The sequence below is a fragment of the Plectropomus leopardus genome, chromosome 5 (assembly GCF_008729295.1).
Source record: "Plectropomus leopardus isolate mb chromosome 5, YSFRI_Pleo_2.0, whole genome shotgun sequence".
Classification (NCBI taxonomy): Eukaryota; Metazoa; Chordata; class Actinopteri; order Perciformes; family Serranidae; genus Plectropomus; species Plectropomus leopardus.
In genome coordinates this window covers 2,747,023-2,771,974 of record NC_056467.1, presented here as the reverse complement: position 1 = coordinate 2,771,974, position 24,952 = coordinate 2,747,023, and the positions used below count along the sequence as shown (strand labels likewise).

General features: G+C 39.3%; 1 protein-coding gene and 1 long non-coding RNA gene across 3 annotated transcripts; both read right to left on the bottom strand.

The window, feature by feature from the left end:
* Nucleotides 1-1,222: 1,222 nt before the first annotated feature.
* LOC121943516 lies at nucleotides 1,223-6,472 on the bottom strand. The gene is made up of 2 exons (XR_006105855.1): nucleotides 6,385-6,472; nucleotides 1,223-3,736 (listed from the first exon to the last, which is right to left on the bottom strand). It is a non-coding gene; the product is annotated as an uncharacterized LOC121943516 (long non-coding RNA).
* On the bottom strand, nucleotides 6,470-20,462 carry zgc:113279 (uncharacterized protein LOC553749 homolog). Of its 2 annotated transcripts, XR_006105854.1 has the most exons (11): nucleotides 20,400-20,462; nucleotides 20,143-20,317; nucleotides 17,259-17,380; nucleotides 16,459-16,483; nucleotides 15,007-15,053; nucleotides 14,727-14,874; nucleotides 13,372-13,675; nucleotides 12,309-12,413; nucleotides 11,148-11,294; nucleotides 7,522-7,582; nucleotides 6,470-6,551 (listed from the first exon to the last, which is right to left on the bottom strand). XR_006105854.1 is itself a non-coding variant. In XM_042487041.1 (9 exons), coding segments are annotated over exons 2-9 (915 nt in total). In that variant the 5' UTR covers nucleotides 20,306-20,317; nucleotides 20,400-20,462; the 3' UTR covers nucleotides 10,735-11,293. The 2 variants fall into 2 exon arrangements, 1 of the variants encoding a protein (XP_042342975.1); XM_042487041.1 differs by lacking the exons at nucleotides 6,470-6,551; nucleotides 7,522-7,582 and having other exon boundaries at nucleotides 10,735-11,294.
* Nucleotides 20,463-24,952: the final 4,490 nt, after the last annotated feature.

Below are 24,952 nucleotides of genomic sequence, written 5' to 3'. Positions count from 1 at the left end.
AGGATCTACAATCAGCTCAGTTTCAAGGTGGTAATCAGTTCAACGCTCCAAGTGGACGTTTGTGCCAAATTTGAACTAATTCCCTCGATCTGTTATGACGATATTGTGTTCACAAGAATGAGATGGACACAAGGTCGCATTGACCTTAACCTTAGACCTATGACCACCAAAATGTGGTCACTTCACTGTTGAGTCTAAGGGGACGTTTGTGCCAAATTTGAACTAATTCCCTCAATCTGTTATGGAGATATTGTGTTCACAAGAATGAGATGGACGCAAGGTCGCATTGACCTTGACCATAGACCTATGACCATCAAAATGTAGTCGCTTAATTGTTGAGTCTAAGTGATCGTTTGTGCCAAATTTGAAGAAATTCCCTCAATCTGTTATGAAAATATTATGTTCACAAGAATGAGATGGACGCATGGTCACATTGACCTTGACCATTGACCTACAACCACCAAAATGTAGTCGCTTAACTGTTGAGTCCAAGTGGACGTTTGTGCCAAATTTGAAGTAATTTCCTTAATCTGTTATGGAGATATTGTGTTCACAAGAATGAGAGGGACGCAAGGTTGCATTGACCTTGACCGTTTGCCTATGATCACCCAAATGATGTCACTTCATCGTTAAGTTCAAGGGGACATTTTTGCCAAATTTAGCCAAACTGATATAATGCCTGCAGCATAAAAACAAGAAGTAACTTGAGCATTTACGTATTTTGTGCTAAGGCCTTTATCAAGTTCAGGTAAACATTAACAGTATTCAAGAAAGAAAAAGATTTCACCATAAAACATTTCGTTTGTTTGTTTGTGCCTTATCATCATTTGGTGCATACAAATGACTAAATACAAAGTCAACAAAGCGATGATATTGGATTGGATACTGGATAAAAGTAAGAAAACAACAACAATTATGAACATAAAGATACTTAGAGAAAGAAAAGAAACAGAGCATTGATTGTTTGGGAGTTTATAGGAGTTTTGCAAGTTTGGTTTCTACACACAAACACTTACTTTACCATAATATAGTTTTTGGTTTTTTTTAAGTAAAAGTTTTGTTGTGATCAGGGCACGGGGAAACTCTTCCTTACTAGTGTTTTCCATACGTGGCAAAATATGTTTAACTGTCTAAATTAACATTTTAGGCTTTATGTGGATTATTTAATGTATTTTACAGATCGGCACCTTGAAGTCGGCAATAAATAAGTATCGAGATTGTGTTTATTGAACCCAAAAGTTTATTGATCTCTTTCCCCTTCAGATGAACATGCACATAATATTACAGGAGCATGGATTATGATAACTACAACTGATATCCATCACCAATGTGAATAACTGTATTTAAACAAATATTGTCATTTTATACAAATTATAAACTACTTGACAACAACTGAATTATCACACAACATATTCTTGTACGGTTGTTTATGTATTTGTGTGTGAAATCCTTAAAAGCAGAACAATAACTCGAGCTCACCCGTTAATCTTCAACATCATGATTAAAATGATTGTGATTTTTTCAAACTTGGTAATCGGCACTTATTATGATTATTACGAGATCAAATCACCTGATTTGATATTCATATAGAAAAACAATGCAGTCAAACCAATGACATCATTTGTATTCATTAATATTTAGTACTACAAAAACAACTTCAAGGTCAAATTGGTTTAAAGTTGTTTAAGGTTTAAAGCTGAATCACACATCGACTTTTCTTTATTAAACTCACATTTTTCAAACATTCTCAGCTTTGAAGATAAAAAAATACTCAAATAAAAACAGGAAACATAATCCCCAACTGGTTGATATACATTAAAATGACTGTAGAAACTTGTAACAGTAGTTCCTTTTTCACTAAATAAACTATAACCAGCACCTGAGTCTTTCAGAAGAGTATAGATTCAATACAATAATCCCCCACATTATAAGTGTCCCAGTGAATAAATAATATACTTTAAATGAACACAATTATATGGAGAGTAAATCAGTTCTTGATTACATTTTCATCGCCTACTCTCACTTTAAGTGCTGCATGTATCTGTGGTTTTGTTCCAAGTCGACATATTTCATACCACTTGTGGTCCACAATTTAGTGACCATTTATCATTAAAAAATACTAACTTTATCAGTAGTTAAAAAAACAACAACAAAAAAACTCCTGTCATCTGCGTAGAAATCGCCACTACACCGCTGCCCACCACCTGCTTCCTACAAGCATGTAAACCTGTGAAACCTGAGGAGATTACCGCCCCGCCCTTAAATATGTGTAGCTTTGGGCCTTAAATCAAACGTAAACAGGTGAGTTATAAAAAGATTCAGCGCTGCATAGTTGTAATGGGTGCTGAAATGAGCTATTTCTGCTGTACATTTTGGCATTTCAACATGTTTGTGGGGATTTACTCTGTTTTGGAGTCAGCCTCAAGTGGACATTCACTGAACTGCAGTTTTTGGCGCTTCTGTGTTGTATTTTTTTTTTTCAGCCTCAGAGGTTGCTGCTTAAGTCCATAGCTTCAATATCTATCTAACTGCTTGTCATGCCAACAATATTTTGTTTTCTGACCAGATTGGAGACGTTAAAGTATCGTTCCAGAGGCTCAAAATTATTGTATTTTGAGAAAAATGATCACACGCCAGTCACGATCACGACAACGAATACGTTATATTTAAACGACTTTTTGAAACATCTACAAATCTACCCATGCCCACTGCCTTAGAGAGAAGCTGTTTCTTTTTTTTTCCAGTATGCTGACGGCGAGTGTTTACAAAAAAAAACGGCAGCAGCGCGTGCTCGAACTTCACCAAACGCAGTTGGCTGTAAGGAGGTTATGTGATAAGCGACGTGTAAACACAGACGTAGGAGCCAGGAAATGAGTTAAAATGAGACGTGTAAACTAAACTTAAGTGCTTATTGTGAGTGTCACAGTGGTGGTATTATCTTACAATTTCAGAATTATTGGTGATACATCATACAGAGGGCAAATCTTTTCTCTTTCCCCTGCCTTCACTGAGCTGAGCGAGCCGAGATAATATAATTTTCTTCTGCAGAACGCAAAGAGATCTGACTGATATTCTCCTCTCACAGCGAGAAAGCAACCTACTATTTCTTAAGTGATAGATCGCAATAAAAATCATTTGACAACGTACAGTTTGCATATGTAGAAAAGTCCAGAAACTTGACAATATTCTAAACTAAAACTTGCTGCACGTTTTACATGATATGACTCGTGAAGGCAGTCACTCTAAACTGGATTTACTCCCTGTCACAAAAAAAAAACCAAAACTTACAAAAATGTCTGTCCTCTAGTAAAAAAAGTCTTTTTTAACAGATCTGACGTAAAATTCTATAACTCTGACAGTTTAAACTACCACATTTAAAAAATGTTCTCATAGGATTTTACATTTTGATCGCCACAGACACACTAACCGAGGACGACTTGTTACTGCAATGTAACAAACGAGGGAAGTTTCACAGAAACCAGCTGATGTGCACCTGACGTCTCTGTGCGGGTTGTGACAAATACCTGATTGCAGGTCAGGCATTTTTACCACACACAAAACCCCAGATGCTTTACATGACAGGCCTGAACTCAAGCTTCGAGAGAAAACAAACTCCACTAACTATGGTCTCTCTCCGTTCAAATTCAGACCTGAACCAACTCTGAACATTACCGTCGGGTTCCAAAAAGCCCTGCCGGGCCGATGAGCCAAGAGGTCAAAATCTAGGATGTGCACTCTGAGAAAGAGAGAGGAAAAGAGTTAGTCATCAAAAGTCTGTCTAAAAGTACGTTTGTCTCTGCATAAGTGTCTAAATATATGCAATAGCACTTTATTGGAAAAGCAAATCCAAGTTTCTTTCAATCAAGTGTAAGAGACATTTGTTGTGAAATTTGTCCCAATCTTTTTTGGAAATGACGCTGTTTGAACTTGGTGGATGACAAAGACTCTTAACACTTGTAAGGCAAAATTGTTCAAGTTTGCCCTGAGAAAGGTGCCAGAGGAAAGGCTTTGTCGGTGCTTAAATCAAAGAGGTTCTTCTGCACAACGCCTGGTTTAGATTTTTTTGTGACTCTATTGTGAGAAAGTGCGGCTGATTTTGAAGCCCTTTTTTTAGTGGCCAAACAGTGAAATCAGCCTTCATTTTCCCAGGAGATCTCACCTAGCCGCAGATAAAACTGCATATTGAAAGTGGCAACCTCGCCGAACTGCAGCGTGTTTGACGCTCGCAGTGTTCACATTGGCCGTGTTGCTGCTGTGATGCTTCTGCAGGGCTGCCTGCTGCTATGAGTTCTGTATTTCCACATTTATAAGCACAACGTCACTCATTTCTGAAGTCCTGTATGCTCTTGCTTTGTCAACAACACAGTCTGCAAACATTTCTTTATAAAATGTCTCGTGTCAACAACTGATGGGATTCTGTCAACAGAAACGTTGTCAGAGGACTTTTATTTTGAAAAGGAAGCAGGAAAATTTGAGCAAAACTTGTATTTTTTATTTCCTTATTTCTGTGACAGAAAAAGACATTGAAACTGTAGTAAAAGTGGGTATAGGGTCAAAATATTTATCGAAACACCATTTTCACTGTGTGTTTCTACTGAAAATCACGCATGGCACGCAGAAAAAACGGTTTACCAACATTTCTCTGGATGTGCTGCGCCTGTGCTGAAAAAAACCAAACCCCTACAAGGTTCGCCTGTCAAGCGCTGCTCACACGCTGGCAGTGTGGCTGCTCTGACTTGTTAACACGGGCACCGAAAAAAAACCCAAACCCCAAACAGGTTCAGCGACACTCACTGCTCACAACACTGATCATGCATCTGCTCACACACTGATCATGCACTGCATGCACTGCTCACACGCTGCTCATGCACTGCTCACAATAGAAGCTGATCATGCACTGCTCACACGCTGATCATGCACTGCTCACACGCTGATCATGCACTGCTCACATACACTGATCATGCACTGATCACACTCTGATCATGCACTGCTCACACACTGATCATGCACTGCTCACATATCCAACACTGGACCATGCACTGCTCACAACACTGCTCACACACTGATCATGCACTGATCACACTCTGATCATGCACTGCTCACACTCTGATCATGCACTGCTCACACGCTGATCATGCACTGCTCACACGCTGATCATGCACTGCTCACACACTGATCATGCACTGCTCACACGCTGATCATGCACTTGCACTGCTCACACACTGATCATGCAACTGCTCACACGCTGATCATAGCACTGCATGCACTGCTCACACACTGATCATGCACTGATCACACTCTGATCATGCACTGATCACACTCTGATCATGCACTGATCACACTCTGATCATGCACTGCTCACACACTGATCATGCACTGATCACACTCTGATCATGCACTGCTGACACACTGATCATGCACTGCTCACACACTGATCATGCACTGCTCACACACTGATCATGCACTGCTCTAAAACACACTGCTCACTCAATGCTCAAAGCAGGCAGTGTGTTTCAGGTGTTATAGAGAAACAATTTAAAGATTTCTCCTTAAGCTGAACATAAACTGTTGTTAAGGGTTGAGATTAATTCGGTCAATGAGTTTGAGAGCAGCCGTGTAGTGACATGTCATGTGTTGAACAAATGTTGACTTGTGGTCCCTAATTTTCCTCCTCTCGTGCAACCTGTCGTTACCAAACCTTTCCACCCTCGAGCCAAGTGTTCCTCTGAGGAGACACATCAGTCCTGAAAGCACGCTGCTAGATTAGCACTGACAGGAGGATGAGAAAAAAAGGCCCGAGCCACTGTGTCTACTCATCTTCATTACGTAAATTCCTCTGAACGGCACTTTAAAAGCATACCAACATACTTCTCAGTACTCTACACAGCACACACGGCAAAGGGAACAGGGAGGAACAAAGCATTTAGGTTTGTCAACAGAAATTAGGTATAGTCTGTTTACCAAGTTTAGAGTCGACAGTGACTCATTCTTAGTTTTTATACTTTTCGCAATGTACTGCCCCCGCCAAAAAGCTGAACCACAAACAAAGAAGGACCGGAACTCAGTGTCTTCGGCGCTGTTTAATCAGTTGAAATGTCTCCTGGCTACAACTGTTATTGAGCTGTGGGCGTCCAGCCAGACGACACAGCTGCTCGGCTGCGGCTCAGGAGTCTGCGGCAGCGCGTCCCATTTTTTACTGCGCTTACAGCGACAGTAAAAAAATGTTCTTTCCCTCGAATCACATGTTATGTTATGTTGTAAGCTGACTGGATAATACTTCACTGCGGGCTCATAATAAATGATCTGATATTTATGATTTGATGGGTTTTTTTGCATTTCAAAATAAATAGAGACCAACATGTCGGCTGCTCCAGAGCGTCTTACCATTGGTATGAAGGTAGCTGCCCATCTGCAGCAGACACTCCAGGGTCTCCATCAGCTGCTCTTGGCGGAGCGTGTGGAGTCTGGTGTGTAATTGAGGGATTTACTGCTTTCCAGCTCTCGCACTGTGGCTTTCAGAGCCACAGAAGCACACTGCAGGACACTCATTCCTGAGAACACACACATTTCACCGTCAAACCTGAAACTAACGCAAAAACTGACAAAGGAAAACAAATCAAATGAACCATCTAAACTTATTTGTGACTAGGATTGGGGGTCGTTCATGTTTTTAATTGATATAAACACCATTATCAAGACTTCTTAACAACCTGAGTCTTTATGGATACCACTGTCGATACTATTTTAGTATTTGGTGGAAAGACGAGGCGACAATACGTTTTTCACAGAACTGGTTTTGCTTTTATTACTTTACAAGTTCTTTTAAGGTGTGTTTCAACTGTATGGTACCGCCTCTACTCTACGCTACTTTACTCGCCTTCGGTATCGGGTACTTTTCTGGGGTCGATTTCTATTAGAAGATTTATATATATATATATATATATATATATATATATATATATATGTATTTACATAAATTACTGCCCCGTTTGTATTTGTAAACATGCCTTTCATACTTCTTTTTCCATTATAATCTTTTAAAAATGTATATCATTTTTATTACTTTATTACCAATTTATGCATCTTAATGTGACCAAACATCAGCTTCCCTTTAACTTTTAATTGTAAAGTTAACGTGTGTATTACCTCGAATTTGTTAACAAAATTTGCCTGCACCGTGAACGAAAAGTCCAAAAATGGCAAACATTCTTCATGAAACCAAAGTAAACAGGGTCCACTTTAAACAAAAGCAAAACTACAACAAAATATCCTTTTACACACTCGCACACTACAATCTCAGCACTTCTCAAACACATATTTTTGCCTTTTTTGGATTCTTCCTTCACTGTGAAGGCATGCCAGAAATTTTCTTCACAAATTCACACAAACGGTCAATTTTGCTGGTGATGTTTTCCTTTAAGCATCTTCTGTTTTGAGAGAAAAAGAGCTACATAAACACAATTTATCATCATTATTAAATATTCAGGAGCCTCTGTGGGTTTGAAAGGTTGCAGTACTTACCAGAGTTATCGGTGGCTTCCACGTCAACAAACACGCCCTCTAACATCGTGTTCTTCAGAACCTAAAACAAAAACATACACGCTGGTTAAAGATGGATTTGTAGCAGCAGAGTACACAGCAGCTCCTGCACGGAAATAAGCTTCACTGTCTGTGTCACAAAATGTGAACACAGTACAAGGGAGCACAAATATAGGCGGGTATGAAATTGCGAATAAAAAAACACCTAATGGAAACATGTCGAATAAAAAAAAACAAACAAAAATCATTTATTGTGAACAGTTTTACACTCGCATGATGTGGTATTTCAGGTGATCTAAATAATATTAAAAAAAAATGCAATAGAAACACTTTTTAGTCTTTTCTGGGTCACATGATCATGTCTATGTGCTTGTCAGTAGGAACTGGTTCCCTCATGATGCAGCAGGAGATAGAAGAGCTGTTATTGCATCACATAACTCTCCAAAAGTTAAGCGGATCATCTGGAAGTTTTGAATCCACAATTCCTCTGTGAAATCGTGGACTATCAGCTCCCGGAAATTGCTCATATGTGGTCGCTCCCACGTATAAGAGGCTCGCCTCCTTTCCGTTATTGCTCCATAACACGCCTACATCACCTTCGATTGGAAATAATGAGCTAATGTGGTGGCTGCAATACAAATAAACCTGCTGATGTTTTGAACAGCCATCGCCATGGTAACTGGGATGTTATCACCAGAGGAGAATAATCAATTGGTGGAAACTCCGTCATCTTGCAATTGTGTTTTATTTACAATTTACAAATTTCGGCTAAGTTTGAGAAATTTCTGGACATACTCAAAAGGTACCACAGCTGTCATGGTCCTGAGAGAATTTCATGATGTGGATTACTAAGAGAAACACACTTTGTCAAGACTTTTCATGCTGAACTCTGATAATTATTAATGTAACCCTACATCACGCAATCACACGGCTAATGACCTGATTCACACCAACTGGAAAGCCGTTTACAGGTCAATCAGGGCAGGAGCACGTGTGTTTGTGTGGTTGGATGAAAGTTTCACTTTGAGTTACACCCTTTTGATTTATCACCTGCTTTGGAAATGGGCGGCATTCACACACCTCATACCTGCCACGGCGGAAAAATGAGTGCGTTCTTGCTCTGCAGTTAGACGCAGGAAATGAAAAATCAATGTATGATCTCAAATAGTGTTGGAATAATTGTATATTAATCTGCCTATTTGTGCATATGATTATTAATTAGCTGATACATTTTTGAGACAAAAAAAAAAAAACAGAAATAAAAAAGGCGAAAGTAGAGCGGAGCAGGATTTTTTTTATCTGCACAGACTCTGTGGAGTGTCGTTGCTGCCGCTTTACTCTGTGTATACTGAATTTTGACAAGTAATAATTCAGCTGTTTTATGTAGGATTTGGAAGTTAACTGGTCCTGAATTCATTAACAGGATCATTTTGACTACAAGACGCCCTGATTTGAGTGATTGACTGAATGAATTATTTTATTATGAAATGTAAAAACAGGTTGCTCCGCTTCTTCACATTGCCTCTGGTACAATAAGGCATTCATCTGAATCATTTTTTAACAGATTGCGTTGATTGATTTTAGACAAGTCTGTGTATTTTTTATCGGTTGGAGGGACGCAGAGCTGCACACAGCGCGGTGCCTGTGCAGGCCAACGCAGCAGGCATGCATGTCTGTAACTGTGTCCCATGTATTTTGGCTGTAACAGTTTCCCAGCTCCTAAAATGACGTCTGATGTTTTTGACAAAAAGCCATTAAATATTCAGTAAAACAAGTAAATCCTCACATTTAAGAAACTGGCACCAACACTGTTTGTTATTATTCAGGGTTTCCCACACATTCATTTGTTTGTGGCCTCAATAAAAACATTACCACCGCGGATCCATATTTTTTATATTTTTGGACAAAACATAGATTGTAAAACACTGTTGTTTTTGCTTATCAAAATAGTCGCAGGGCATATCAATTAATAGCTGTTGCTTGGGATTAATTAACTGATTAATTGCTGCGGCTGTAGCCTAAAATGAGGCAGATAGCAAAGGAAACTGCACGTTTTTGCACACATGGTTCAGGAAGTGAGAGGCAGATGTGTGTGACACCACGATTTAAGTGCACTGCTTGATCTCCATCTCCGTTCTGAGCTTCCACTCTGCTGTGAAACGTAGTAAGTAAACAAAATGCAGATAAAGAAAAAAAAACACTGTGCCTCCACTGTGCAGTGTACCTACAGGAAACAGGCTCCACGTTGGCCTTTAAAATGTTTGATGCGAGCACATCTGTCTTGTCAAACAACATCTGCAGTATGCATTTGAGATAAGCAATAAAAATAAACACAGTGGGAAGAAAATATTTACTAGGCATAATGACAGGTTACCGAGGTGGCCAACTTACCTGGGAAAACCTAAATTACCTGCTCTATTTCTGCACACAGCTGCATCGTGTGATCGTAACAATCCTTTTAGACTTTAGAAAGTACACCGTGTGATTTACTGATGCGCATTGTTCTCTACGGCACGCACGGCGTGACTCATCCATCACGACAACTGTACACAGTTGGTGTGTCTCACAGAACCGGCTACGCAGCTTTCCATCTGAGGTGCTCCAGGTTTTTATTTACTGACTCCAACCCAGATGAAGCCAAGTAGCTGAATAACTCGTTTAGATGAAAGAAACCACATCCGCATCGGCCAATAACTTGTGACAAATGGGGTCATGTTACTCGTTAAAAGTAAATATGATCTGATGTGTGAGTAATGTTGGTGAAGCAGAAGACATCTCTGTAATGATGAAAAAAAGGATCAGCAGACAGGTTGTCCCACATACATCATTCCTTTGGTGGACAGGTCGTCTTTGCAAATGTGCCACCTGACTGCTGGTTAACTCTAAAATTTGAGGTTTAATTTTCTCAAATTGTTTGTGTCATTTATTTATCAGTGCACCTTTTCACACCCTTTGAAACCCAATGAGGAGGCTCATTATTTGCTCTTGTTTGTTGCCCAAAATCCTTTAGTGGTGTCACATACAAACAGGGACCGCGCGTCCCAAACACAATTTTGATCAGCAGAAACCAAAGTAGGGCCGGGCGATATGGGCTGAAACACTATGCCATTTTTGATCAATAATTATTAGTACTGTAGATATAATGACTCAGTGGATAAAGGGCGAGTATTAAAACAAGTAGAGCTGTCTGATAAGTTGAGAAACTTATTGTAACTTGGTAAGAAATGTTCCAAAAACTGCCAAAAAAAAATTTCTAGAGTCCAGGGAAAAACATATATTTATATCTAATTACATGAGTCTATTTTAAAGTAATGTTACAGAATCTATATATTTTAGCCAGTTTTTTCCAGGTCAGTTCCTTTTGTGTGTGTGTGTGTGTGTGTGTGTGTGTGTGTGTGTGTGTGTTTTTTTTTTTTTTTGGTAATTTTTCTTTTGTCTTCGCTGAGAAACTTAACTGTAGTGTAACCTTTAAAATAAAATAAAAAACACAAATTTTTCCATACCATAACATAACAATACCCGATATCTAAGACTATATATAGTTTCATATCTCGATATGATAAAATATCTTTGTCTTGCCCAACCCTCGACCAAAGCAAGGCTCTGACCTCCAGGACTCTGATGTAGCCTTTCTCAGCACTGAGGTGGAGGCAGGTCTTCCCCGAGTTGTCGGTCTCATTGACGTTGGCCCCCAAACGGATCAGATCTGCTACCATCAGGTGGTGGTTGTGCTTTGCTGCATGGAGGAGGGCGGTCTGTCAACAGAGGGACATCGACATTAAACTAGGGGTCGTCCTCAGGCGACAAAACATGCAAACTTGTTGGCAACATGTGATAGAAACGTCTCTGTCACTATGGATTTTGCTCTCAGTGTACAGGAAAATAAACATTAAATACAAAAGGAAAATAAAAATGAAAACAAAAACAGATAAAAACAGTTTTAAATTATCCATCCATTTTCTTCCGCTTATCTGGGGTCGGGTCGCGGGGGCAGCAGCCTAAGCAGGGAAACCCAGACTTCCCTCTCCCCGGCCACTTCGTCCAGCTCTTCCCGGGGGACCCCGAGGCGTTCCCAGGCCAGCTGTGAGACGTAGTCTCTCCACCTGGGTCTTCCCCGGGGCCTCCTACCGGTGGGACGTGCCCTGAACACCTCACCAGGGAGGCGTCCTGAGGCATCCTAATTAGATGCCCGAGCCACCTCATGTGGCTCTTCTCAACGCGTTTTAAATTATTATTTATAAATTAATATTTGTGCTTAAAGCACCAGTAGCTGTAACCATCTGACATTTCAAAACCCAGATTAGTTAAAGATTGCACTAATGCCAGGGTTCCTACAGTTTAAAGGATGTTAAATTTAAGACTTTTTGAGACTTTTTTAATGCTACTCGGAATTAAATTTAAGGCCAATTTCACAATAACTACAGCTGAAAAAAGAAATATTGCCTCATGTCGCCTGTGTCTCACCCAAATACTTTTACTTCAACACACCCAGCAAAGACGTCAGCCAACTAACGTGCTTGTTCTATGCCTGCGTGAGTATAAATAATTTGTCTGTATGCGTCATTCAAAAAGGGAAACCAAAAGACCAGCAGAGAGGATTTTATTGTTATCACAAGGCAACATTTCACTCTACAAGCATGAGGAAGATCCAAACGTTGCCTTGTGAAACAATAAAAGTTGACACCTGGGAGCTCTACGGTGTGCCGACCTTTTTCTGTTTTTATGCAGTAATGAATTCTTTATTTTTTTTTACAAAAATGTCTGTGTACCATTCCATCAGAGTCTTTGAGGTCCAGGCTGTTAAGTGCGGCCATTCTTTTGGCGATGGCGTAGCCAGCGCCCTCTTCCCGACACACGCCACTTTATGGAAAGCTCTGGAGAGACAAGAACAATCAGACGTATTCAGACAAAGAAAAAAATGACTTCACACTAAAAGTATTCACCGACACAAACAGGCAGCGCTTCCGTTTTTGAGAGGATGACAGGTCTGGACCTGGGTCACGTACTGTGCAGTTAGTGGAGACGTTTCATAAAGTACGCTGAGAAAGTAGGACTTAGTTTTAAGAAGCCTGCGGCCTGAGTGAGCTGAACAAACTGAACCACAACAGTTTTAACTGAAGACATTTTAATTCAAGAGTTACTAATAACACTAAAGATGGCTCTGCTCTAAGTGCTTCAGTGTGACAGTAAAACCTGCATGAGCGAAACCAAGAGCCTCAAACAGAAGCAGCCAAAAAAAAACAGTCAGTCATCATTCATTTCATCATTAAAGCAGGGGTACGCAGTTTTTGAAAAAACAAGCAAACAAGAAACAGACAAAAAAAAAACTGGTTGAAATTACACAGACACACACAAAACAGAATTACGTATTTATTTAACTAGTGCAGGGGCTCTGTTTGCACTTGAATCTGTTCATTCAGGTATTCAGGTTGCACGCAATGTGCATTTTAAAAACTAATATTTATTATTATTATTTTATCATTATTTATTTTTATTTACCAAAAAAAAAACAAAAACACAACAGACGTGGGAAAAAGTTTCTAAAAATATAATAATTCTGTAACATAATTTTAAATAAGACCATGTAATTAGATATAAATACAGATTTTTCCCTAGAATTTTTTCTCTAGATTATTTTAAACTAATTTTCTAAATATACTACTTTCTTGCAATTTGTGGAGCATTAATCACCAAGCTGCTTATTGCCTTTTTCCCATGTTTTTGAAAGAAATCAAACCAATTTGCTCAGGATTCAAAGGTTTAAAAACTAAAAACATGATATTAAAGATTTCAGAGGGTTAAATTACATCAGCGCTGTTGCACCAAACTTACGTCCTGCCGTGTGCGTCGGGGGCCAGCAGTACGGCGTCAGAGATCTCCCTGAGCCGGCTCTCCTCTTTGTGGAGCTGTGCCCAGAAGAAAGCCGAGTTGTTCAGGCTCCAGTCGTGGTTCAGGGGGTCAAACCACTCGTCCTCTCCTCCGCTGTGTCCGAAGCTTGAAGGTTGGAGGGTGTGGTACGTGAAGCCAGGAGGGGACCGGGTCTGCTGGTACTCTGCTGTGCCTGGTGAGCAGGTCACGTAGGACCGAGGGCTGGGGATCATTTCATCGGACTCGTCACTGTTGTACCCTGTTGAACCTTATTGAGAAGAGTCGGCATGTGAGGGGCGGAAGTAGTTGATGCAGAAATACTTTCAACATTGTACTTTAGAGAGTAACTTTGTCCCGTAAAACTTCAAATAAAAGCCTAGTCCCAATTAGTGCACTGTTTCCGTGGCACTTTAAGACTTTTTATGGCTGGAAATATGACTGTGATTGCTCCTTTTATTGACTTTTCTGTGTTTCGATTGCTGTTTTTGACGGTTGACCCAGCTTGCTCCTTTTATTGACACTACTGACACACAAAGACCCCTTTTATCAAGTTTGGTTGTGTGCTACCATGATGCTCTATGTGCCTATTTATTGTATTTCTAAATTGTTTGTACCACCAATCTGCAGACCAAATTTCCCCTTGAGGGACAATAAAAGCTCTGAACTGGACTGATTAGATGCCAAGTCCCTTTCCATCCAAGTCCCTTTTGACAAATTAAGGCCTGTCTCTGTTTAGGGCCCAGTCTGATTGCCACGCAGTTCATTTTTATAGTTAAAGTTACGTTTTTTGGGTGTATAAAACCGGGTTGTTGTTATCTGCTGGTGTTTATGTTAGTTAGCTGCTTACATCACGCGTACAATATGTAAATATGTTTAAAGTTTTGTCAATATGAACGTGCTACACATAATGTTAGCTTGGCAAGTCAGTTTATTTTTACTGAAACCATGACAGTAATCCCAGCACAGTAAACAACAGACGCAAAAAAAGAAACAAGTAGATGTAGAACACTATTTTCAAAAAAAGCGAAGGAAAAATGTCCAGTGAACCATATTTATAACTATATATTTTCAGTTTATTTCTCACTTTTTTTGTATTTCTCATTTTTTGTTTGTTTTTTTGGCAAATTTTCAGGTAATTAACTTAAAAACTAAACCCAATTTGCCCAAGTTTCAACAAGTTAAACAAATAATGTGACTGTTTTTCCGTCTTTGCTGAGCAAGTTTTGTGTGAAAGGATTTAAGAGCCCGTCCCAAACATAAGCCTATTAAGTTCAATGATTTCAGCAAATAATAGCCCGGGCTATTAATTGAATAATTACCAGTTGGTGACCTCCCTGGAGACACCAGAGGGTTGCAGGAGGAAAAGGATTGGGGAGAGGAACGGCACATGCTGCCGGTCCGCAGATCCTCCTCCAGCACCTCGACGATGATCGCCAGCTCCTCCAGGCTTTTTGTGGCGCGTTTTTTCTGAAAGCCAAAGGCAGCCCAAATATAGAGTTATTTGAACAGCAAAGTGACATGATTTACAGCTTTCTGTGGAAGCTGCTTTTTTTCATAGAGCCCGAGGAACCTTCTGGGAGGACCTGGGATCTGGCTCACCTTTGCACTTTGGCGTCCCGCGCGAGTTTTGACTCGTGTTTGAACTCCTGTGGAAGAAAATGTCAAGTTTAAGGACTTTACAGCAAGTTTTCCTTTAAAATAAATGGAAAGAGAGTTAAGTTGGTCTACTGCCGCCTGGTTTCTTGTAGCATTTTGTTCGTTTTTCTCGGTTAATGAGCCACACAACCTCTAGAATATGTAGAATATACACATCCGTTCAAAAATTTGGTATCATCTGTTTCTTCATTCCTTCAATAATGGCTCTTTGAACAGAGATAAGGTGTAGTTCAGTAGAAACTTTTTTTTTTTTTTACAGATCTTGTTGAATTTCACACAACGAAAATAATGTTTAAGGCTAAAAATAACCAAATTCCAGAAAATATTCAAAAAATTGTTCAGTGTTTGGGAGGGTGGTCACAATTCAAGGGGCAAATTTAATTTCATCGTTTTCGTTTCACCAGATATGTTTATCGATCTATGGTTTCTGTTTATTTATTTGGTTATTTAATATTTATTTTCCTCTTTTTTTCTGTAAATAATAATTTAAAATCATAGATTTTTAATATTGACGATGTGGGTGTATTTATATATCTAATTATTTTTATTATAGGTTTAAATGAATAAGGAAGCTAGTTAATTATAATTCAATGACTTTGGAGAAATTATGGTGTTCATTAAGTTTTTTCTTCTTCTCACTCCTTTTCAAATATGTAAACCAAGTCATTACGCATTTGACCATTTCTTTTTCTTTTTGTTTGTCATTGTAATTATTCCTGTTTTATTTTGGTGTGTCTGTTTTGTATAGTAATTTCTCTATTCCCTTTTTTTTTACATGTTTGCAATTAATCAAATAAAATTTTTAAAAGATCCAAGATGAAACTGTTCACATCAAGGTCTGTGGATTATCTTGAGTCATGATTTCTAGAAAAAGACATTGCTGTTGAAGTTTTCAGGTGTATTTTTATTTTTATTATTTTCTTTTGGCGCACCACAAGCCGAGTGCCATCTAGTGCCATTACACTGGAGACACTCTATGACTGATATCTCCAAAATTCAGCAAGTCACTTCAAAATGATCGATAAACAGCTACAAAGGTAAGAGAAAAAGTATGTATTTTGGGATGAACTGTCTCTTTAAACAACACGTTTTGCTGCTAAGCTTCCCGTTTTTTGAGCCGATGATGCCTGATTTCTTCTGTTTAATCAAACTGTTGCTCAGAGGGATGTTTGTCTCTTTCTACCCTTTCAGTTGTCAGTCTGGTTGAACCACTGTGCAGCGTTTTTGTTCTCAATGTACAAAACAAACCCGTCACACAAAATAACATCTGTATTTAAAGAGGAATAGAGCGTCAGAGAGTCGTCCTCTCAGACTTTTAGGCGTAGCTCATTAAAGGAGGAACAAACGTCTACATGCTCACAGCTAAATAACGAAACTGTCACAGGTTTTACTGACCTTTGTCCGTTTTGCCGTGTGTCCCCTGCATTCACACATTTGTGTGATGTGAAAGAAAGAAAAGCAACACATGCATCAGTGTGAGTTGTCTTTTAAATGCTTCACATTTTTCAGACATGAACTATTAACCCTCTGAAACCTGGATTGACGTCAGTTTTCTTGTGCTGCGTTCAGGTGCCTTTTACAAGCTTTTTGACCCTTTGAGACCTGAGAAAACTGGGCTGATTTCTTTCAAAAACATGCAATTTGGTAAGAAATGTCCCAAATTTGACTGCCGAGCTGCGTTTCTGCTGCTGACTCTGCTGAGTTTGTTAACGCTGTCAGTTCTTGTGCGTGCGTTCGCAATCGTCTACTTGTCAGTTTACACTCTCCGCTCCGCAGAACACCTTTATGTGCATGTGCGTGGTGTTCTTGTATGGTGTGTCATTACAAAATTACAGCGCCAACTACTACCATGCATACTGCAGCGTTTTTGGTTGTTTATGTGGATCTGTGTACACAAGGATCGCTCTCACGATGCTATCAGATGAACGCAGATTTTTAAAGAAACGCAAAGAAAGACTTTTCTGTTTTTAGTAGGGCCGTAAATGCGGTCGTAGTGTTAAAGGGGGAAAGAGAGGGGATGACATACAGCAAAGGGCCACGGAAATTACACAGCCTTTGTACACGGAGCGCCGATGCTACCAGGTGAGCTCCACAGCGCTACAAGAATTCCCATCTGGACGAATATCTTTGCCAAAGTAAACGTATTTTTGTTGCTGATTTAAGTCCACTTAGGCAAAACAAACTTAAAAAAATACCTGCATATCTTGAGGTTCCCAGCCTCGAGCTGTGCGGATTTTTCTGAGCAGATCCCTCACTGGCATTTTGACACGCACTCCAAGGTAGACCTTGTCATCATCGTAAATGGGACGTCTTCCACCTGGTGAACAAATGATACATGATGAAGTTTTTCGGCAGGATCAGACAACACAGCACTGACACACCAACACAGAATCAGCTCTCCTTTGATTTAATACACAACTTTAGAGGGAGGCAAACTTGTTTCCACTGCCTCGTGTTTGTTGGGGGTCAGAATGGGACTATATAGCATAAGATGACAGAAACTGTTAAAAAAACTTCAGCAATATTTCTGAAATGTTGATAAAACATATTTGCGAGATGACTGCGTTTCCATTGAGTGATGTTACATTCCAGTTACCATGGCGATGGATGTTCAAAACATTAGCAGCTTTATTTCTATTGCAGCCTCCAAACTAGCCATAATTATTTCCAGCTGAAGGCGACGCAGGAGTGTTACGGAGCAATAATGGAAAGTCGAGCCTCTTATTCGTGGGAGCGGCCACATATGAGGGATTTCTGTTTGCTGACAGTCCGAGATATCACAGAGGAATTGTGGATTCAAAACTGCCGGATGACAACTTTTGAAGAGTTATACGAGGCAATAACACGTCTTGTAGCGCCTTATGCATCATGAGGGAGCCAGTTCCTACTGATAAGCACATAGCCGTAACATCATGTGACCTATAACAGCGTAAAAAGTGCTTCCATTATAGTTTTTTGAAATAAGGATTTCTTTGAATCGCCTCGACACTACTTTTTTTCTATGACTTTATTTGAGCTTGAACATTATAGCCTGCTCGAGCCAACAGCTTTTTTCAGGTTTGGAGGAAAGTAACTAAGAAAGCCTCTATCAAGTTAAGTTAGGGGAGACCGGGGATAGTTGTAACGCTTTTAATTTTTCCAACCAGGAACAAGCTATGAATCACGGGATTCACTCTGCACATGCTTTGTTTAGTCCTGATTCTGCATGTGCTTAATTAGCACCCAATGCCAGACACAGCCAAGTTCATATGGAAAAAATATTAATGTTAATGTGAGATAGTTCTTAGCTACAAGAGTCTGGGAAAGTTGTAACAACATGTGGAAACCGTGTAAAAATCTACCCCAGGCAAAATTCTTAACACACATGGACAACCAAATGAGCAAACACACACACAAGCCTGCAAGACAAGGGCAAACATAAATAAACAAACAGAGACACACACGAAAACCCCTTCCACACACTCCGATCATGTTAAAAAGTCACTTACGTGTTGAATGAAAAGCCTTCAGTGTCGTCCGTTTCTGTTCTAATCCTTAATGTCACATTTCACCCCAGGCTATTTTACAACTGACCCGAAGTATGGGGGGAATTTTAACACTTCACTCCTCATGTTTGACACCAAACCATAAATTTTCTGTTTGTGTTACGGGGATAACAGCTACACCATTAAACAGCCGTCACATGTAACTCGTGTGTATCACAGTTTGGACCCACTGGCTCAACTCTTGAAACCTGGCTATATAGAAAATTAGGAATAAAATACTGAAAATGTGTTAACATTAACTTGACGGAGCATCAGCTGATGATTTGAACATGCTCAGTTGGCAGTTCATTAATTAAATAAATCTGTCTGTAACCACAGTCCTGCAATAAATCCTACCTTTATGAAGGCTATAATGTTCAGTTTGTGTTTTAACTTGTTAAGGTTGTTGGTTTAACGTTTTGTGGCATTTCGGCTGCTGTTGAACTGTATGGACAGCGTTATAACCCACTGAGGGAGATTTCTATGATTTGGTCCAACTTGCATATATTAAATGTGAGTATAGTGACATTAATATGACTGTGTGCTATGAACAGGCTATCTAGAATTTTAGCATTTAAAAATCTGACATATTATGAATAAACAATGCTACAGAGCAGTCGTTTTTTTCTTAGTTTTTTAATAAAGGCCTGTCTAAATTAGAAGCCTGGTCTGGTTGCCATGCAGTTAAATTTTACATACGTTCTTTCTATGTTTAAACCGGGTTGTCGGCTAGTTAGCTGCTTAAAAGACTATATTTTTAAAGGTCAAAGTCAACATGTCAGACATACAGGAATTAAAAATACATTTCTCTCCATACCCACGGTGCAAAGAAAAAGTACAATTAGAACATAAAAAATAAAAAGTATGCATATAAGTATATATATATGTATATGTACATAATGTACATGAAACCCTTGGCATAAGAAAGAAATGTGCATAAATAAAGTATGTGCCAAGAACAGTACTAAAGATGTACCAGAGTAAAAAAATAAGACGTAAAAAGCTGAATTATTTCAGAGATTTTTTTGAAGCATTCTGATGGCGTTTGCCGCTTTTTTTAGATTTTTTTTTTTTTTTAATCTAAAATTTATTTTACTTTCTTGTGTCTTTTTAAGGGTATTTTTTCAGGTAATTTTCTTGTACTTTTCACAGGTTTCTCCCTAAATTCTGGGTGATTTCTTCTTTTGTGTCTCAGTACCTTCTTACCATCTTTTTGAATACAACAAATCTAATTTGCCCAGATTTCAAAGGGTTATCAATAAATAATTTGATTGTATTTCCCATCCTTGCTGAGCAACAGTTTTGTGTGAAAGGAGGTACAAGTCCGTCCAATATTAGTCACCTGTCCCAAATACAAGCCTGTTGAGTTCAATGATTTGAGCAATTATTAACTGAAGTTTAGCGGTAATTAGTTTAATGAGCTATGATGTTTGTTAGAAAAGTAACATCGGAAGTTTATGATCCGTTTAGGCAAAGTCTGCTGCCTCTAAACAACCCGTTAAAACCCGCTAACACTGCCACCAAACGGGTAAAGTCGTTAACAAAGTTGTCCTACCTTTCCGCCTACCGCCCGCACCCTGGGCAGTCACGCCGGGGACAGGTGTGTGTGACTCGGTCAAGCCCGCCGCGGTGTCCCGGGGCAGCGGAGAGAGCCCAGCTCCCGTGTCCGATGTTTCATCACCTTGTCTGGGCTCCTTTCGTTTGCACCGTCCTCCCATCTTAGACAACTCCTGAACAAGAAAATGTTAAAGTGAAAAACACGAGTTTAACCTCATAATGTTAAAAAAATAATAAAATATGTTGGCCCAATACCTGTGGCTGAGGTGTAGATCAATCCGCGAGTCTGCACACCTGTTAGTCCAGGTCTGAGCTCACTGCGTCATGTAGTTGGACCAAACATGAGGGTGGACACGCCTACAGCTCGAGCGAAATGTGCGCTGGTCGACGCCCAAAATACAGTGTCAGAAAATGTTTACAGGCTGTCATAAAGTGCATTGAGTATCCGGATTACACTCAAAGTAACTTTTCAATCAAAGCCACAACTATAACAAGCACCGAGGTGAGCAGTAGTGCTGTGAAACACCCGCCAGTGCAAGTACACTAAAAACAAATCTGCAGCTTTCAGTGTAATAATCCCCCAAATCTAATACATTTCCCACACTGTAAAATTTAAGTTGATATTACAAAAAAAACAGGCAACTGACTTGAAAAAAGGTAATTAAATATATTTTTATGTTATGTTTACTTTATATGTTATTTGGAAAAGTTTCCATAAATTTTTGTTGTCTTTATCTCATTTTGTGAAGTCTATGGAAGAGAATTAGGGCCAAGCAGGAGAATTTTTTTTTCTCTTAATGTCAATAAAAAAGTGGAAACGTTAAGAATAATTTTGAAATACAATGTCGAGAAAAATTCAAAAGGTTGATAATAATGTTGAAAAAAGTTGAAAAGTTGAAATAAAATTTTGAGAATAAAGTTGAAATAAAATTTAGGGAATAAAGTTGAACAAAAATAAAAAGAAATAAAACATAGTGTGTCAGTGCTGTGTTGTCTGATCCTGCCATAACAAAAAAAAGCACCGTGCCCTTTTATATATAACTTATATATCCCTACCCCTTTCTCACTTTTTTTAACACATATATATTTTGTCAGCAAATTCCCAAATGTATTTACAACTGGTGTACACACACACGCACAGCCATCCCCAGTTTACCTACCACCAAATTAAATTAGAAATGACTCTCCCAGCTTTTTAACAATCCAAATATTTACAATACAACTATCCCCCAGTATTACAAAATAAAGTATAAAATATAAACACAACTAACACAACCTTTCCTTATCCATATACCTGCGAAAATATCGTTTTTTTAAAATGCATTTATATTTGTGCTTTGTTTCCACAAGTCCACCCTGCACACTGAAATACACAGACTCTTAGTTGTACAAACACATTGTTTTTTTTAAATGAAACTCACCTCTTAAATTATAACTCCCGTCCCTGTCAGAAACATTTTTTGAATGTTGCCTGGAAGTGAGTTATGTCTTGCTCTAAACATGATAATTACAGTTTTTAAGAGGAGACTTACAAACACGTGACTTTCTCTACAAAATGCCTTGCATAGATGAACTGGTGAAACTGTTCTTCAAAATCAGCTTTAACATCAAAGAAATTCTTTCTTTTTTTAGCTCATAAACAAAATGTAGTTATCAGTATTAGGACTTTGAAGAAACCCAAAAACTGTCTGTTCAGAAGAAAAAAGCATACAAGCTTGGAAGAGATGGATGCATTTGTGCAAGCTGAAATAGCAGGTAATGGACGAATGCAAAGGTGTGGATGGATGCACCTGCGTGCAGTTCAGAGGTGATATGTTGTATATAAGACAACTCATCAAGTTGTTTGATCCTGAAGGTGTGGAGTTCAGGTGGGCGCGGCGTCCGAGAAGCAGGTATGACCACAGCAAAGGACTCATCGCGCTGTGGACTCCTCTGATAAACTGAAGCTGTACGCCATCAGTGGTTGTGTTTGTGGTTTTAGTCGGTATGGGAACTTGGGAAGTCACTAAAAAGTGAAATTAATTGGTTCTTTCTAAGTGATGCAGCGTCAACAAACCAAGTTAGTCTGACTTTAACAGTTGTGTTTACTCAGAAGTATTTAGGAAACTGACTGCGTTTGATAAATAAAGTAATACAGAATGATTAGTTTGCAGGATTATTGTCATTTTAACCAAATGCAGACTTATTTGGATCATGTTTGAGCGCTGTTGGATGGAGACAGAAGATATTTTGTGGCCGTGTGTCATTGCTTCTCGCTGGTATAAGGGCTAAAATTAGCGTGTTCTCACGGGTGTTGTTTTTCCATGGACGCCGGTTGGAGCCGAAGTTGACAAATGCCAGTGACTATTGCAGAGTGATTTGATACAGGTGAGAATGCTGATTATAACCTTTATCCCTGTACATTACAGAGCCAGACGTTAGCGGGTGTAAGCAGGTTTTTCGTGCAGTGATAAAGGGGCTTTAAGGGCAAACTGAAAATCCAAGCTGCATGCACCCTGACTTCTGAGAAATGGGTGAAGTAAGGGGGAACAGAAGCTCGGACTGACAAACATGACACAGGCAGTCCTCCGATGAGGCATATCTGCGCCAGAACCGGTTCTCAAACTGCCAAAATCACAACACTGATAGATGGGTGCGGTGCCAAAGCTTAACAAAAAAACAAACACAAAAAAGTTTTACAAGTGCAGATCCTTTACATTTCATCTTTTAAATCAGCAGGAGGTGAGTTGTGGCGTAACTTTTACTGGCATTATCAGTGTGTTTGTAACTGATCAGAGAAGCCAGTTATATCCTGTAACAACATTTCCGGCAGCTGATGTTACAAACATCCGACCGTTATTTCACAGTGTCACTAAAGTACTCCAACAGTATATTACCGGTAAATTTATTACAGTATTCTACAGTAGAATCTGAGGTTTAAAGTGTAATATTTGGTTCAAAAAGCGTAAATATTTGCTGTATTTGGGGAAACCTGTACATTACTGTTAGAATTTGGCCGAATTTTTACTGCAATTTTCACTGTGATAAATTTTCCAGTAATATCGCAATAAACTACTGGCAGCGCACACACACACACACACACACATACATATTTATAATAATTATTATTGCAATTATTATTTAACTATATGTATGCATGTATGTATGTATGTATGTATGTTTTTTCATCTTTTTTGATTTTTTAAAATCTATGTCTTTCTATTTCTTTTTTTCTTTTTTATCATTTTTTGTGTGCTAGATTTTAGGTTATTTTCTTGAAACTGTTGTTGAAATTGTTAGAACTTCATAATAAAAGACAAGGGAAAATAATTTATTAAAAACTATATTTATAATAACCATGAACTATTTTATCTTTGTATTCATTTATATTTTTCACCTTTTTTTTAAAAAAAAAATTACATCTTTTTTTACACACATATATTTTATTTTTGGCTAAATTTCAGGTTATTTTCTTGTAACTCACCACTTTTTTTCATCTTTCTGAAACATAGTTTGCTCAGGTTTCAGAGGGTTAATCAAAATATGTAGAATAATTCCTATAATTGAACGATAATTACAGAGGTTGTTCCTTTGGTTGATGGGCTGCGTTGACAAAAGCAGAAACACTTATCGTGACTAACATACTTTGCCTGCCGTAACTGACAGACTGCCAGAGAAAATTACTTATATTATGTATGACTTCATCTGCAGAAATGAGACCTCTCCATCAGACAGTAAAATTAGCGTGAGAGCGAAGTCTTCAGAGGCAGATGTGAATTGAAGCGGTGTTGCAACAGTTCATGGTGAAAGATAATTATGTCACGAAATGGTTACAGACTCTTGGAACTCTTTGTTCCAGGTTGGAAGAAGACACATCTTGTTTAAGAGACGTTCCTGATTAATCTGAGCGTGTGAGCGTGTGAGCGTGTTTGGGCAGCTGTTCGTCAGATGGTTCTTTTTAATTCTGGAGGAAATGATCATGAGTGAAAGAAACACTGAGATCGATTACGTAAAAATCTATTATAAGTCCCGCATTTATAAAACCACAGTAGCATTAAGATCAAAATGCAATAAAGTATCAAAAGAAAAAGAACTTATCCCACAAAAAAGTGGCAGTCTGGACAAATACTTCTGTCTCCGAATGTCTACTCTCATTCTCCACCAGTGTCCACTCTGCTATCCTTCTTGGCCGGTGTCTCCGCAGGTGTGTCTGAATGTCCGCTCCACCATCATTTTCCACGCCAGTGTCTCTGCCAGTGATGCCGCCGCTCTTATTTTCGGCACTGGTATCTCTGCCAGTGTCTCCGCCGGTGTCCACTCTGTTCTAATACTCCGCCAGTGATTTCGCCGGTGTTCACTCCGCTCTTATTTTCCACCGCTGTCTCCAAATGTCCGCTCCACTCTCATTCTCCGTGCCAGTGTCTGCGCTGGTGTCCACTCCGCTCTTAATCTTGGCCGGTGTCTCCGAATGTCCGCTCCACTCTCTTTCTTGGCCAGTGTCTCCAAATGTCCGCTCCGCTCTCATTCTCCGTCAGTATTTACCGGTGTCTACTGGTGTCTCCGCCGGTGTCTCCGAATGTCCGCTCCACTCTCATTTTCCGCGCCAGTGCCTGTGCTGGTGTCCGCTCCGCTCTCATTCTCCACCGGTGTCTCCACCAATGTCTCCGCCAATGTCTCCGAATGTCCGCTCCGCTCTCATTTTCCACGCCAGTGCCTGTGCCTGTGCTGGTGTCCGCTCCTCTTTCATTCTCCACCGGTGTCTCCGCCAGTGCCTCCGAATGTCGGCTCTGCTCTCATTCTCTGGTGTTGATGTCATAGGGTAACTCTGT